We start from the raw sequence: 16,674 nt of genomic DNA, 5'->3' as shown, positions 1-16,674 counted from the left end.
GACTAAGGGGAGAAGAAGCGAACTCACCTGACTGCAGAGTGGATTGGGCTTCTTGGCTACTGGACATTAGCTCCAGAGGGACGATCACAGGTTCAGCCTGGATGGGTCCCGGAGCCGCGCCGCCGGCCCCCTTACAGAGCCAGAAGAGCGAAGAGGTCCGGAAAAATCGGTGGCAGAAGACGTTCCTGTCTTCAATAAGGTAGCGCACAGCACTGCAGCTGTGCGCCATTGCTCTCAGCACACTTCACACTCCGGTCACTGAGGGTGCAGGGCGCTGGGGGGGAGCGCCCTGAGACGCAATACAACATAAACCTTATATGGCTAAAGAAATACATCACATATAGCTCCTGGGCTATATGGATGCATTTCACCCCTGCCAGTTTTCCTAAAAAAAGCGGGAGAAAAGGCCGCCGTGAAGGGGCGGAGCCTATCTCCTCAGCACACAAGCGCCATTTTCCCTCACAGCTCCGTTGGAGGGAAGCTCCCTGGCTCTCCCCTGCAGTCACTACACTACAGAAAGGGTTAAAAAAGAGAGGGGGGCACTAATTAGGCGCAGTATTAACTATACAGCAGCTATAAGGGGAAAAACACTTATATAAGGTTATCCCTGTGTATATATATAGCGCTCTGGTGTGTGCTGGCAAACTCTCCCTCTGTCTCCCCAAAGGGCTAGTGGGGTCCTGTCCTCTATCAGAGCATTCCCTGTGTGTGTGCTGTGTGTCGGTACGTTTGTGTCGACATGTATGAGGAGAAAAATGATGTGGAGACGGAGCAGAGTGTCTGTAACAGTGATGTCACCACCTAGGGGGTCGACACCTGAGTGGATGTACGGTTGAAAATTACGTGACAGTGTCAGCTCTGTATAAAAAACAGTGGTTGACATGAGACAGCCGGCTACTCAGCTTGTGCCTGTCCAGACGTCTCATAGGCCGTCAGGGGCTCTAAAGCGCCCGTTACCTCAGATGGCAGATACAGACACCGACACGGATACTGACTCCTGTGTCGACGGTGAAGAGACAACCGTGATTTCCAGTAGGGCCACACGTTACATGATTGAGACAATGGAAAATGTTTTATACATTTCTGATAATACGAGTACCACCAAAAAGGGGTATTATGTTCGGTGAGGGAAAAACTACCTGTAGTTTTCCTGAATCTGAGAAATTAAATGAGGTGTGTGATGATGCGTGGGTTTCCCCCGATAACAACTGATAATTTCTAAAATGTTATTGGCATTATATCCTTTCCCGCCAGAGGTTAGGGTGCGTTGGGAAACACCCCCTAGGGTGGATAAAGCGCTCACACGCTTGTAAGAACAAGGGCTCTACCCTCTCCTGAGATGGCCGCCCTTAAGGATCCTGCTGATAGAAAGCAGGAGGGTATCCTAAAATGTATTTACACACATACTGGTGTTATACTGCGACCAGCAATCGCCTCAGCCTGGATGTGCAGTGCTGGGTTGGCGTGGTCGGATTCCCTGACTGAAAATATTGATACCCTAAATAGGGACAGTATATTATTGACTATAGAGCATTTAAAAGATGCATTTCTATATATGCGTGATGCACAGCGGAATATTTGCCGACTGGCATCAAGTCTAAGTGCGTTGTCCATTTCTGCCAGTAGAGGGTTATGGACACGACAGTGGTCAGGTGATGCGGATTCCAAACGGCATTTGGAAGTATTGCCTTATTAAGGGGAGGAGTTATTTGGGGTCGGTCTTTCAGACCTGGTGGCCACGGCAACAGCTGGGAAATCCACATTTGTACCCCAGGTCGCCTCTCAACATAAGAAGACGCCGTATTATCAGGCGCAGTCCTTTCGTGGGCAAGCGGGCAAAAGGTTCCTCACTTCTGCCCCGTGACAGAGGGAGAGGAAAAAGGCTGCAGAAATCAGCCAGTTCCCAGGAACAGAAGCCCTCTCCCGCCTCTGCCAAGCCCTCAGTATGACGCTGGGGCTTTACAAGCAGAATCAGGCACGGTGGGGGCCCGTCTCAGTGAATTTCAGCGCGCAGTGGGCTCACTCGCAATTAGACCCCTGGATCCTTCAGGTGATATCTCAGGGGTACAAATTGGAATTCGAGACGTCTCCCCCTCGCCGTTTCCTAAAGTCGGCTTTACCGATGTCTCCCTCTGACAGGGAGGCAGTTTTGGAAGCCATTCACAAGCTGTATTCCCAGCAGGTGATAATCAAGGTACCCCTCCTGCAACAGGGAACGGGGTATTATTCCACACTGTTGTGGTACCGAAGCCGGACGGCTCGGTGAGACCGATTCTAAATCTAAAATCTTGAACACTTACATACGGAGGTTCAAATTCAAGATTGAGTCACTCAGAGCAGTGATTGCGAACCTGGAAGAACGGGACTACATGATGTCTCGGGACATCAAGGATGCTTACCTTCATGTCCCAATTTACCCTTCTCACCAAGGGTACCTCAGGTTTGTGGTACAGAACTGTCACTATCAGTTTCAGACGCTGCCGTATGGATGGTCTACGGCACCCCGGGTCTTTACCAAGGTAATGGCCGAAATGATGATACTCTTTCGAAGGAAGGGAATTTTAGTTATCCCTTACTTGGACGATTCCCTGATAAGGGTAAGATCCAGGGAACAGTTGGAGGTCGGTGTAGCACTATCTCAGGTAGTGTTGCGGCAGCACGATTGGATTCTCAATATTCCAAAATCGCAGCTGATTCCGACGACTCGTCTTCTGTTCCTAGGGATGATCCTGGACACAGTCCAGAAAAAGGTGTTTCTCCCGGAGGAGAAAGTCAGGGAGTTATCCGAGCTAGTCGGGAACCTCCTATAACCGAGCCAAGTCTCAGTACATCAATGAAAGGGTTCTGGGAAAAATGGTGGCTTCCTACGAAGCAATTCCATTCGGCAGATTCCACGCAAGAACTTTCCAGTGGGACCTGCTGGACAAATGGTCCGGGTCGCATCTTCAGATGCATCAGCGGATAACCCTGTCACCAAGCACAAGGGTGTCTCTCCTGTGGTGGTTGCAGAGTGCTCATCTTCTAGAGGGCCGCAGATTCGACATTCAGGACGGATGCCAGCCTGCGAGGCTGGGGAGCAGTCACACAGGGAAGGAATTTCCAGAGCTTATGGTCAAGCCTGGAGACACCACTTCACATAAATATCCTGAAGCTAAGGGCCATTTACAATGCTCTAAGCTCAGCAAGACCTCTGCTTCAAGGTCACCCGGAGTTGATCCATTCGGACAACATCACGGCAGTCACCCACGTAAACAGACAGGGTGACACAAGAAGCAGGAGGGCAAGGCAGTAAGCTGCAAGGATTCTTCGCTGGGCGGAAAATCATGGGATAGCACTGTCAGCAGTATTCATTCCGGGAGTGGACAACTGGGAAGCAGACTTCCTCAGCAGACACGACCCCCACCCGGGAGAGTGGGGACTTCACCCAGAAGTCTTCCACATGTTTATAAAACTCGACAAGTATTGCGCCAGGTCAAGGGACCCTCAGGCAATAGCTGTAGACGCTCTGGTAACACAGTGGGTGTACCAGTCAGTGTATGTGTTCTCTCCTCTGCCTCTCATACCCAAGGTACTGAGAATTATAAGATGGAGAGGAGTAAGCACTATATTCGTGGCTCCGGATTGGCCAAGAAGGACTTGGTAACCGGAACTTCAAGAGATGCTCACGGAGGATCCGTGGCCTCTACCTCTAAGAAGGGACCTGCTCCAGCAAGGACCCTGTCTGTTCCAAGACTTACCGCGGCTGCGTTTGACGGCATGGCGGTTGAACGCCGGATCCTGAAGGAGAAAGGCATTCCGGATGAAGTCATTCCTATCCTGATCAAAGCCAGGAAAGATATAACCGCAAAACATTATCACCGCATTTGGCGAAAATATGTTGCGTGGTGCGAGGCCAGTAAGGCCCCGACGGAGGAATTTTCAACTAGGTCGATTCCTACATTTCCTGCAAACAGGAGTGTCTATGGGCCTGAAATGGGGGTCCATTAAGGTTCAAATTTCGGCCCTGTCAATTTTCTTCCAAAAGAACTAGCTTCAGTCCCTGAAGTTCAGACGTTTGTGAAAGGGGTACTGTATATACAGCCTCCTTTTGTGCCTCCAGTGGCACCTTGGGATCTAAATGTAGTTTTTGGGTTCCAAAAGTCACATTGGTTTGAACCACTTAAATATGTGGAGTTAAAATATCTCACATGGAAAGTGGTCATGCTGTTGGCCCTGGCCTGGGCCAGGTGCGTGTCAGAATTGGCGGCTTTATCCTGTAAAAGCCCTCATCTGATTTTCCATTCGGACAGGGCGAAATTGATGACTTGTCCTCAGTTTCTCCCTAAGGTGGTTTTCAGCGTTTCACCTGAATCAACCTATTGTGGTGCCTGCGGCTACTAGGGACTTGGAGGACTCCAAGTTGCTAGACGTTGTCAGGGCCCTGGAAATATAGGTTTCCAGGACGGCTGGAGTCAGAAAATCTGACTCGCTGTTTATCCTGTATGCACCCAACAAGCTGGGTGCTCCTGCTTCTAAGCAGACTATTGCTCGTTGGATTTGTAGTACAATTCAGCTTGCACATTCTGTGGCAGGCCTGCCACAGCCAAAATCTGTAAAAGCCCATTCCACAAGGAAGGTGGGCTCATCTTGGGCGGCTGCCCGAGGGGTCTCGGCTTTACAACTTTGCCGAGCAGCTACTTGGTCAGGAGCAAATACGTTTGTAAAATTCTACAAATTTGATACCCTGGCTGAGGAGGACCTGGAGTTCTCTCAATTTGTGCTGCAGAGTCATCCGCACTCTCCCGCCCGTTTGGGAGCTTTGGTATAATCCCCATGGTCCTTACGGAGTCCCCAGCATCCACTAGGACGTCAGAGAAAATAAGAATTTACTTACCGATAATTCTATTTCTCGTAGTCCGTAGTGGATGCTGGGCGCCCATCCCAAGTGCGGATTGTCTGCAATACTGGTTCATAGTTATTGTTACCAAAAAATCGGGTTATTGCTGTAGTGAGCCATCTTTTCTAGAGGCTCCTCTGTTATCATGCTGTTAACTGGGTTTAGATCACAAGTTATATGGTGTGATTGGTGTGGCTGGTATGAGTCTTACCCGGGATTCAAAATCCTTCCTTATTGTGTACGCTCGTCCGGGCACAGTATCCTAACTGAGGCTTGGAGGAGGGTCATGGGGGGAGGAGCCAGTGCACACCAGGTAGTCCTAAAGCTTTTACTTTTGTATCCCAGTCTCCTGCAGAGCCGCTATTCCCCATGGTCCTTACGGAGTCCCCAGCATCCACTACGGACTACGAGAAATAGAATTATCGGTAAGTAAATTCTTATTTTAATTATCCCATACTTGGGCGATCTCCTGATAAAGGCGAGGTCCAGGGAGCAGTTGTTGGTCGGGGTAGCACTATCTCGAGAGGTGCTACAACAGCACGGCTGGATTCTAAATATTCCAAAGTCACAGCTGGTCCCTACGACACGTCTACTGTTCCTGGGAATGGTTCTGGACACAGAACAGAAAAAAGTGTTTCTCCCGGAGGATAAGGCCAAGGAGCTGTCATCTCTAGTCAGAGGCCTCCTAAAACCAAAACAGGTGTCGGTGCATCACTGCACGCGGATCCTGGGAAAGATGGTAGCTTCCTACGAAGCAATTCCATTCGGCAGGTTCCATGCAAGAACCTTTCAGTGGGACCTGTTGGACAAGTGGTCCGGATCGCATCTTCAGATGCATCGGCTGATAACCCTGTCTCCAAGGACAAGGGTGTCTCTGCTGTGGTGGCTGCAGAGTGCTCATCTTCAAGAGGGCTGCAGATTCGGCATACAGGACTGGGTCCTGGTGACCACGGATGCCAGCCTTCGAGGCTGGGGGGCAGTCACACAGGGAAGAAATTTCCAAGGACTATGGTCAAGTCAGGAGACTTCCCTACACATAAATATTCTGGAACTAAGGGCCATTTACAATGCCCTAAGTCAGGCAAAACCCCTGCTTCAAAACCAGCCGGTACTGATCCAGTCAGACAACATCACGGCGGTTGCCCATGTAAACCGACAGGGCGGCACGAGAAGCAGGATGGCGTTGGCAGAAGCCACAAGGATTCTCCGATGGGCGGAAAATCACGTGTTAGCACTGTCAGCAGTGTTCATTCCGGGAGTGGACAACTGGGAAGCAGACTTCCTCAGCAGGCACGACCTCCACCCGGGAGAGTGGGGACTTCATCCAGAAGTCTTCCAAATGATTGTAAACCGTTGGGAAAGGCCACAGGTGGACATGATGGCGTCCCGCCTCAACAAAAAACTAGAAAAGTATTGCGCCAGGTCAAGAGACCCGCAGGCGATAGCTGTGGACGCTCTAGTGACACCGTGGGTGTACCGGTCGGTTTATGTGTTCCCTCCTCTTCCTCTCATACCAAAGGTACTGAGGATAATAAGGAGAAGAGGAGTAAGAACTATACTCATTGTTCCGGATTGGCCAAGAAGAGCTTGGTACCCGGAACTTCAAGAAATTATGTCAGAGGACCCATGGCCTCTGCCGCTCAGACGGGACCTGCTGCAGCAGGGGCCCTGTCTGTTCCAAGACTTACCGCAGCTGCGTTTGACGGCATGGCGGTTGAACACCGGATCCTGAAGGAAAAGGGCATTCCGGAGGAAGTCATTCCTACGCTGATTAAAGCTAGGAAAGAAGTTACCGCAAACCATTATCACCGCATATGGCGTAAATATGTTGCGTGGTGCGAGGCCAGGAAGGCCCCAACGGAAGAATTTCAGCTGGGCCGTTTCCTGCACTTTCTACAGTCAGGGGTGACTATGGGCCTAAAATTGGGTTCCATTAAGGTCCAGATTTCGGCTCTATCGATTTTCTTCCAGAGAGAACTGGCTTCACTGCCTGAAGTTCAGACTTTTGTTAAGGGAGTGCTGCATATTCAGCCCCCTTTTGTGCCTCCAGTGGCACCTTGGGATCTCAACGTGGTGTTGGATTTCCTAAAGTCACATTGGTTTGAGCCACTTAAAACCGTGGAATTTAAATATCTCACGTGGAAAGTGGTCATGTTGTTGGCCTTGGCTTCGGCCAGGCGTGTATCAGAATTGGCGGCTCTGTCATGTAAAAGCCCTTATCTGATTTTCCATATGAATAGGGCAGAATTGAGGACTCGTCCCCAATTTCTCCCTAAGGTGGTATCAGCTTTTCATCTAAACCAACCTCTCGTGGTGCCTGCGGCTACAAAAGACTTGGAGGCTTCCAAGTCGTTGGATGTGGTCAGGGCCCTGAAAATTTATGTTTCCAGGACAGCTGGAGTCAGAAAGACTGACTCGCTATTTATCCTGTATGCGCCCAATAAGTTGGGTGCGCCTGCTTCAAAGCAGACCATTGCTCGCTGGATCTGTAGTACGATTCAGCTTGCACATTCTGCGGCTGGACTGCCGCATCCTAAATCAGTGAAAGCCTATTACACGAGGAAGGTTGGCTCTTCTTGGGCGGCTGCCCGAGGGGTCTCGGCTCTTCAACTTTGCCGAGCAGCTACTTGGTCGGGGTCAAACACGTTTGCTAAATTCTATAAGTTTGACACCCTGGCTGATGAGGACCTAGAGTTTGCCCATTCGGTGCTGCAGAGTCATCCGCACTCTCCCGCCCGTTTGGGAGCTTTGGTATAATCCCCATGGTCCTTACGGAGTCCCAGCATCCACTTAGGACGTCAGAGAAAATAAGAATTTACTCACCGGTAATTCTATTTCTCGTAGTCCGTAGTGGATGCTGGGCGCCCATCCCAAGTGCGGATTGTCTGCAATACTTGTATATAGTTATTGTTTAACTAAAGGGTTATTGTTGAGCCATCTGTTGAGAGGCTCAGTTGTTATCATACTGTTAACTGGGTATTTGTATCACGAGTTATACGGTGTGGCTGGTATGAGTCTTACCCGGGATTCAAAATCCTTCCTTATTGTGTCAGCTCTTCCGGGCACAGTATCCTAACTGAAGTCTGGAGGAGGGTCATAGTGGGAGGAGCCAGTGCACACCAGTAGTCTAAAGCTTTCTTTATAGTTGTGCCCAGTCTCCTGCGGAGCCGCTATTCCCCATGGTCCTTACGGAGTCCCAGCATCCACTACGGACTACGAGAAATAGAATTACCGGTGAGTAAATTATTATTATATCACACATGGTATGTAGTCATTGGGATCAGGTCTGAAGATCGACACTGTTTAGGTCGACCACTATAGGTCGACAGTCACCAGGTCGACATGTGCTAGGTCGACAGGTCAAACTGTCGACATGAGTTGTTGGTTTTTTTTTACTTTTTTTGAACTTTTTCATACTTAACGATCCACGTGGACCACGATTGGCCCGGTAATCTGTGCCGAGCTAAGCGAGGCACCTTGCCCGAAGCATGGCGAGCCATGCGAGGGGACACGATGCACTAATTGGGTTTCCCGGTCACTCTACAAAGAAAACGACACCAAAAAAAAAAACATGTCGACCTAGAAACCCTGTCGACCTTCCAACCCCGTCGACCTAGTGACTATCGACCTATAGTGGTCGACCTAATGATCCACACCCTAGTCATTATGGGGTCTATTCATGCAGTAGTGAAAAGCCCTGTTTTACTGAAAAAAGGGCTTTTCACTGCTTCCCCCTATTCACAGAAGGGGTTACCATGGAAAAATCTGATTTCTCCAGTGGTGCCCCAGCTCTGTGTCAAGATCACTTACCCATAAAGATTCATGTTTAACTCCTCAAAAATAAAATGCCTCTCAGGAATGTGTAAAGGGGAGAAGAGCAGAGAAGACTGCTGTCTCCCGCCGCCTCCCTGTTCTCCCCACCCCCTTCTCATGCCGCCCAATAAGAGATGTCCTAGAGAGAGATATAAAAAAAAAAAAAAGTCTGCCCCTGCTCTGTATGTGACCAGGACTGTCTACTGAGAGAGAGGTTCTTGGAAAGCATATATGTTTATAAAGTTAATAAAGTGACCCGGAATATGCCGGTCACTTCAGGCTGCTGTACCTGCCGCCTCAACCCTGTACGCACCAGGCGCCGTCCCAGCTCTGTCCCCCTTTTTTGCAGCCGCTCTGCTTTTATAAAGATGTGTCCTCTTACATCCTTGCTGCAGTCACGCTAAACAGCCCTTGCCGGGGCGGGACTCTGTACGTTTTTTTTCTCTGCAAAAATGCTTATTAGACGCAAAGTAATGTAATAGGGTGCACAAGCAGCTTCTGCTGATTAAAAGATGTGGCATGCCTATATTCTGTGTGTAATTGCTGCTCTATCTGCATCCAAAATGCCACGTTCAGGAAAACACTGTAGCATAGCATTTTTGTATGCAAATACAGTTGCAGTCACAGAATATAGGCATGCTGCATATCATTTTAATCAGCAGAAGCTGCTTTTGCATCATATTACATTTCGTTGCGTCTAAGACATTTTTGCAGAAAAAAAGACGCACGGCACTCACACGACTTGTAGTGCAGAGCAAAGATGTAAGAGGACACATCTGTATATATTAATGATGCCGGGTCACTTTAGACTGCTTGTCGAGGAGGTAACTTGGTAACTTTGAGATATACTGTATTGCATCAATATAATACGATCTGTATTTTCAGTATCGTATATTCTCGAGTATAAGTAGAGTTTTTCAGCACATTTTTTGTGCTGGAAAAGCCCCCCCTCGGCTTATACTCGAGTGATGCTCCGTAACTGCTGCCTTGGAAAACTTACCCTCCCGCGCTCCCCCGCTGTTTTGTGAAGGAGGGACACGGAGGGCACAGCGTGCGCCTCTCCTGTGTCTCTCCGGCGGTGGGTCTATTAAATGAAGTACCCGTTCGTGAGCTCTGATTGGCTCACGAACTGGCACTTCATTTAACAGACCCGCCGCCGGATACGCAGGAGGGACACAGGAGAGGCGCGCACTGTGCCCTCCGTGTCCCTCCTTCACAAAACAGCGGGGGAGCGCGGGAGGGTAAGTTGTACCTGGCACTGGGGGAGCATATTTGGCACTTGGGGGGGGGGGGGGCATATGTGGCACCAAGGGGGCATATCTGGCAGTATGAGGGCATATCTGGCCCTGTGGGGGCATATCTGGCACTATGAGGGCATATCTTGCACTGTGGGGGAATACCTTGCACTGTGGGGGCATATCTGGCACTATAAGGGCATATCTGGCACTGTGGGGGTATATCTGGCAGTATGAGGGCATATCTGGCACTGTGGGGGCATATCTGGCAGTGTGAGGGCATATCTGGCACTGTGGGGGCATATCTGGCACTATGAGGGCATATCTGGCAGTATGAGGGCTGTGTACAGCTAGAACTGCATTTCCCACCCTAGGCTTATACTTAAATCAATAAGTTTTCCCTGGTTTTTGTGGTAAAATTAGGTGCCTCGGCTTATATTCGGGTCAACTTATACTCGAGTATATACGGTAATCATTTTTGGACAGTTATTTGCTCATTCTTTGTTTTATACGCTTTGTATAAAAGTGTTTAACCTCTGCATTACTTGTTTATCAATTTACGTGTATTAATCATTTTTAGAAGGCATTATGGATTTTCACTTTATTGGTAAATGTGTAAAAGGCCTTAGTTGAGGGGCCTACACAGTCGGCGATATTATAGACCATCGATGTTAGCAATGGTCGATTTTTCGCCAACGATTTAAAGTCTACGCACTGGACGATATCGATGGCCAATTTACGATATGATAGTACAGACATCCATATCGTCTAAATTGACTGGCATGTTTAAACTATCGTTAGATGATGAACGATTGTGGGCACATGCATTTTGCATCGTTGAAGCATCCACACTGAAAGATATGAACGATTTATCGTTCATTTATGAACAACATCGTTCATATCTTTCAAATATATTGACCAGTGTGTAGGGCTCTTTACATTATCCAAGTAACATTTGGTAGACAAAGTAATGCTGCATTCAATATACTTTGTGTCCAAGTATGAACTAAAGTTGGAAGTTATGATTAGCTACTTATATGCCTGCTTTGTATTGCTTAATTTGGATGCACCACCATTTGGATTTACTCATTTATTTATTTTCCTCCCTGTGGTTATTTTACAGTACCCAGAGAAGGCCTTGTACACACAGCTATGTTTCTACCGGTTCATCTTCGACTGGGAATATGCACTGGAGAAGGTTGTTTCAGAGCTGGAGAAAAGTAAGCCTGCATGAGATCCATCAGTGTGTCACTGTAAGAAGGAACGCTAGCTCAGAGATAGATTGCTGTAGGATCACAAAAGAGATCTATTAATTAAAAGTGTGCCTTTCTCGGGAAAGACGGCGTTACTCAAACACATACTATAAACCGCTGTAATACTTGGTATATTCCATTTTTTTTTATTTTTTTTTTCCCCTAAACCTGAAAATTGCAAACAGTAGGAGCATTAGAATGTCTACTGTACCTACTTAATGCATGTTGACTGTGAACTTTCTCATACCAAGGAAAAACTATACTCCTTTCACACTGCAAAATTAACCTGGTATCGACCCGGTATATTGCCTAGTCGACGTGGGTCGCTGTGCATTGTGAAAGGGGCCATGGTCAAATTCCTGTGTCGTCTGACCCAATAATTCCACCCGGGAATAAAGCAGTGTTATTCCCGGGTTAAATACCGGATCAGGTGCAGTGTGAAAGGGTCGTCGTGTCAATGCGACCCAGGACCCGTTCACTGCATGGGGAGAGGCGGCGCGGAGATGATGTCCTCTCCCAGCCCTGCACCCGCCCACAATATCAACCCGATCTAGCAGAGCAGTGTGAAAGGGTCCAATGCCGGGTCCCACCCAGGAAAGACCAGTTTCCAATTCCCAGGTGGGACCCGGCATTGCGATGTGAAAGGGGTACTAGTCTGCTCAGGAGACTTTCAGCAAAGCAGGATTTGTGGTTTGGGGTGGAGGTCTCTACTGACAGCTGATAATTACCACACTGAAGAGAAGATGAGGTCTGAGATCATTAACGTGCCTCTTTGGTGTATGATATACAAAGTTTATATTATAACCCAGAGTGGTTTCTTGACTTGATATTAATCTTTGGAATATTTCACTATGAGAAATTTAAAGACCAACATGGACTGAGTGGGTATAGTAGAAATTCTTATCCTACTGTTTGCAAGAAAGTGAGTGAACAGGAGCGAGCAGGCTCACAAAAATTAGGTTGTTTTTCCTTAAAATGTACTCTGCATCATAAATGCGAAAGCCCTCACTCATCGCTAATTCTAGTTCCCAATATTTAGGAAGCTGAAATTTAATATTGGATTCTTCAAGCTGGAAATAGAAAAATTGTGTAATTGGACTTTTAATAAACCTCCCCTGGGGGCTAAACAGGGGGTTGACATAATGACATTATTACTGATGCGTTGCGTGAACAAAAATGCCAAACGGACAATCGGATCAAAATTTGGATTGCACCTCCACTGTGTAGAATTTAATAAACTACAAAAATGGTCTTGTCACTTTTGTACCGTATATGCTACGGTTGCTCCTCATGTAACGCCAAGAACCATGGATTAATATTTACTTACATTAAGACGTCTCAAACTTACATCTCAATAGATTTACCAATTTTTTAAAAGTCATTTTTATTTACAACTGTGAAAATCAGAAACTCCCAGGGCGAAGAACAGTAGAACAGCTATTAACATTATAACTGTAAATACTAACATATAGCATTGTAATGCACACTGAATCATTACTATACCCTAATGGCAAAGCATAGACCCTATAGTTTTCTTTTATTGTTTGTTTGTTACTCTACATTTATGAGTTTACAGTTTTGTCTTGTCTCATGGTATTAGTGTTGGATGAATCTTAGCTGGTGAATAGGAATTTTAGAAGTGCAACCTGCGCAGAAAGATATACTGTTAGCTTGATTATTTGCTATAAACTGAACACAAAGTAGCTTCTGGATCTGTATCCAGACCTGATAGAACTATGTCCAGCATACATAATGCCATACTGTCGTACAGAAATGCTGTGTAATTCACTGGTGTCTCTACAAGTTTGACCACATAGTACACATGAATAAAGACACAGGAATTATTCTTAAAAGTAGAAGTGACTCGTACAGTCTTGGATGACACAGTGGATATCATTGATTCCCCACAGTTCTGGCTAGGGTCATTCCAACCAGGGCGGCTCTATCTATGTGGCATTTGCATGTCCTCCCTGTATTTTGCCTGGGTTTATATAAAAAATGAGCCCATGGTTATGTTATGTAAATCAGACTTAAGACACAGTGGGGCACGGTATGATGTGAATAGATCAGCAACCGTGTGTGTGTGTGTGTATAAGATGGCTGTAGATCTTCTGTAAAAATATTGAGTCCTATAGGGTGAATGACACTATAAAAATAATTACAGGTTGAGTATCCCATATCCAAATATTCCGAAATACGGAATTTTTTGAGTGAGACTGAGATAGTGAAACCTTTGTTTTCTGATGGCTCAATGTACACAAACTTTGTTTAATTCACAAAGTTATTAAAAATATTGTATTAAATTTCCTTCAGGCTGTGTTGTATAAGGTGTATTTGTAACATAAATGAATTGTGTGTATGTACACAAACTTTGTTTAATGCACAAAGTTATTTTAAAAAATTGGCTAAAATTACCTTCAGGCTGTGTGTATAAGGTGTATATGAAACATAAATGCATTCTGTGCTTAGATTTAGATCCCATCGCCATGATATCTCATTATGGTATGCAATTAATCCAAAATACAGAAAAATGCGATGTCCAAAATACTTCTGGTCCCAAGCATTTTGGATGTGGGATACTCAACCTGTATTACTGTTTGAACCAGTATATCAGAAGGCAATATTTTGCTCTCCAGGTTTAGGTCAGTTACCGGATGGTCGTTTTCCTAAAAAAAAAACACATTACAACTTTATGTTGAAAACACATCAACTACATGTGGATGCAACAACTACACCACACCAAAAGGATAAGGATAGCATATATGTGTTTTTGAAAGTGTCCAGCAGACACCCTCCTTATCCCAAATTCAGTTCAGTACTCCGTTAATTTCAATGGGGTTCTCAGCATGTACACTAGTGGAAGGAACTCATTTAAATAAATTGACTATTGAAATGTATTTTTAAATGAGGCAAGTTATTATTTTAAAAGAAGTATAATTAACTTGAAATTGAACTAAAACTCCTAAATGTCCCTGTTGCATCAATTTATTAATAAAAAAAAGGCCACTTGTATTAAGTGTTTTTAACCAGTGTCATTTTTCACATTAATAATCCACGGGCAAGATCATCTTTTAAGTCCAAAAAAAAAAAAAAAAAACACAAAAAGATTGTAAATTGCCCTTCATTAATATGGTCTTTTAATTTACATGGGGATTTCTACATGTAGCATCCAATCCATTGAAAGGACTATGCCATTTTTAATGGAAAATGTGCTACCCCTATAAGTATTTGCACATTGCTCTTTCCTAGCGATCAATTTAATTTTGTTTTAAGCAATTGCATGTTTCGTGTGCACGGTGGGTCCAAAAAACTGAACACAGATTCAAGCATGAACAGTTCGTTGGAATGAACACTTGTGGCGAGATGTAATGCCGCCCAAGTCCGGCGGCCATGCGAGATGCTGGCCGAACACGGACATGTTTTTAAAGGGGCAATCACTTACAAGGCAAAACCATGCCTTGTAAATGATTGCCCCTTGTAAAAACCGTCCAAGTTCGTCCGGCATCCCGCACAGCCACCGGACTTGGGCAGCATTACATCCTGCCGAATAAAATGTGTTTTATTGGGTTCCCATGTTTGCACATAACTTCTCTATATTTTGTATGTGACATTCTCCTTACTGTAAGTTTACCTTGCTGCATTGTTGTGATGCAGTCAGCATCACATGGACCTTTTCAGAGGGGTGTAGTATGGTATGCCGGCGCTCGGGCTCCCGGCGACCAGCATACCGGCGCCGGGAGCCCGGCATACCGACAGCGTGGCGAGCGCAAAGGAGCCCCTTGCGGGCTCGCTGCGCTACGGGCACGGTGGCGCGCTAAGCGCGCCACACTATTTTATTCTCCCTCCAGGGGGGTCGTGGACCCCCACGAGGGAGAATACCTGTCGGTATGCCGAGTGTCGGGATCCCGGCGCCGGTATACTGTGCGCCGGGATCCCGACATTCGGCATACAGAAGACCACCCTTTCAGAGTGCCCTGTACTCACATTCTTGGCCATTCTAACAGCTGCAGTACTGAAGAAGCTAATAGAAATGTTTGCTCCTGTAATTTATTGTATACCCTGTACCCCATAGAACAATGCTTTCACTAGCTTTCATTAGATGTGTACACTGTGCCTGCATCCTTAATGACTTTGGAAAGTTAGGAACAGTGACTGTTTTTATGAATTTATACATTTCATTTTCAGCATTTGCTTTTTTGGATAGTTACTGTTTCTCTAACGTCCTAGTGGATGCTGGGGACTCCGTCAGGACCATGGGGATTAGCGGGCTCCGCAGGAGACAGGGCACATCTAAAAAGCTTTTTAGGTCACATGGTGTGTACTGGCTCCTCCCCCCATGACCCTCCTCCAAGCCTCAGTTAGGTTTTTGTGCCCGTCCGAGAAGGGTGCAAACTGGATGGCTCTCTTAAGGAGCTATTTAGTAAAGTTTTTTTTTTTTAGGTTTCTAATCAGTGATTCCTGCTGGCGACAGGATCACTGCAACGAGGGACCTAGGGGAGAGACTTGCAACTCACCTGCGTGCAGGAGGATTGAAGTCTTAGGCTACTGGACACTGAGCTCCAGAGGGAGTCGGAACACAGGTCAGCCTGGGGTTCGTCCCGGAGCCGCGCCGCCGATCCCCCTTACAGACGCTGAAGAAAGACGGCGGAACGGAGGTCCGGAAACAGGCGGCAGAAGACTTCACAGTCTTCAGAGAGGTAGCGCACAGCACTGCAGCTGTGCGCCATTGTTGTCACACGGCTCACTGACACGGTCACGGAGGGTGCAGGGCGCTGCTGGGGGCGCCCTGGGCAGCAATATAAATACCTATTTGGCAAATAAATACATCACATATAGCCATTAAGGCTATATGTATGTATTTTAACCCAGGCCAGTTATTAAAAAACCGGGAGGAAAAGCCCGCCGAAAAGGGGGCGGAGCTTATTCTCCTCAGCACACGGCGCCATTTTCCTGATCAGCTCCGCTGGTGAGGAAGGCTCCCACTCTCCCCTGCACTGCACTACAGAAACAGGGTTAAAAGAGAAGGGGGGCATAAATTGGCGATATAATGATATATTAAGAGCGCATATATAGAAACAACACCTTCTAGGGTTGTTATATACATTATAGCGCTTTTGGTGTGTGCTGGCAAACTCTCCCTCTGTCTCCCCAAAGGGCTAGTGGGTCCTGTCCTCTATCAGAGCATTCCCTGTGTGTGTGCTGTATGTCGGTACGTGTGTGTCGACATGTATGAGGAAAATGTTGGTGAGGAGGCGGAGCAAATTGCCTGTAATGTTGATGTCACTCTCTAGGGAGTCGACACCGGAATGGATGGTCTACTTATGGAATTACGTGATAATGTCAACACGCTGCAAGACGGTTGACGACATGAGATGGCCGGCGGACAAATTAGTACCGGTCCAGGCGTCTCAGACACCGTCAGGGGCTTGTAAAAACGCCCATTTACCTCAGTCGGTCGACAGACACAGACATGGACACTGACCCCAGTGTCGACGGT

At 46.8% G+C, this 16,674-nt stretch overlaps 1 protein-coding gene across 5 annotated transcripts in view; it reads left to right on the top strand.

Moving 5' to 3' along the window:
• The window catches only part of POLA1 (DNA polymerase alpha 1, catalytic subunit), a 1,252,649-nt gene that overhangs the window by 1,101,450 nt on the left and 134,525 nt on the right, over positions 1 to 16,674 (top strand). For 4 of the 5 annotated variants that reach the window (XR_010241483.1, XM_063955699.1, XM_063955698.1 and 1 more), the window contains one exon: positions 11,048 to 11,144. The exons of the other annotated variant lie outside the window; for it this stretch is intronic. Coding sequence is in view for 3 of the 4 variants with exons in the window: in XM_063955699.1 (XP_063811769.1) it covers positions 11,048 to 11,144 (97 nt within the window). In the remaining variant the exon portion in view is untranslated. The remainder of the gene's footprint in view (positions 1 to 11,047; positions 11,145 to 16,674) is intronic. 5 annotated transcript variants of the gene reach the window in all.

This window comes from Pseudophryne corroboree, chromosome 2, assembly GCF_028390025.1.
Source record: "Pseudophryne corroboree isolate aPseCor3 chromosome 2, aPseCor3.hap2, whole genome shotgun sequence".
In the NCBI taxonomy this organism is placed as follows: Eukaryota; Metazoa; Chordata; class Amphibia; order Anura; family Myobatrachidae; genus Pseudophryne; species Pseudophryne corroboree.
Note: the sequence above shows the minus strand (reverse complement) of the source record. Positions and strands in the feature narration are given on the sequence as shown.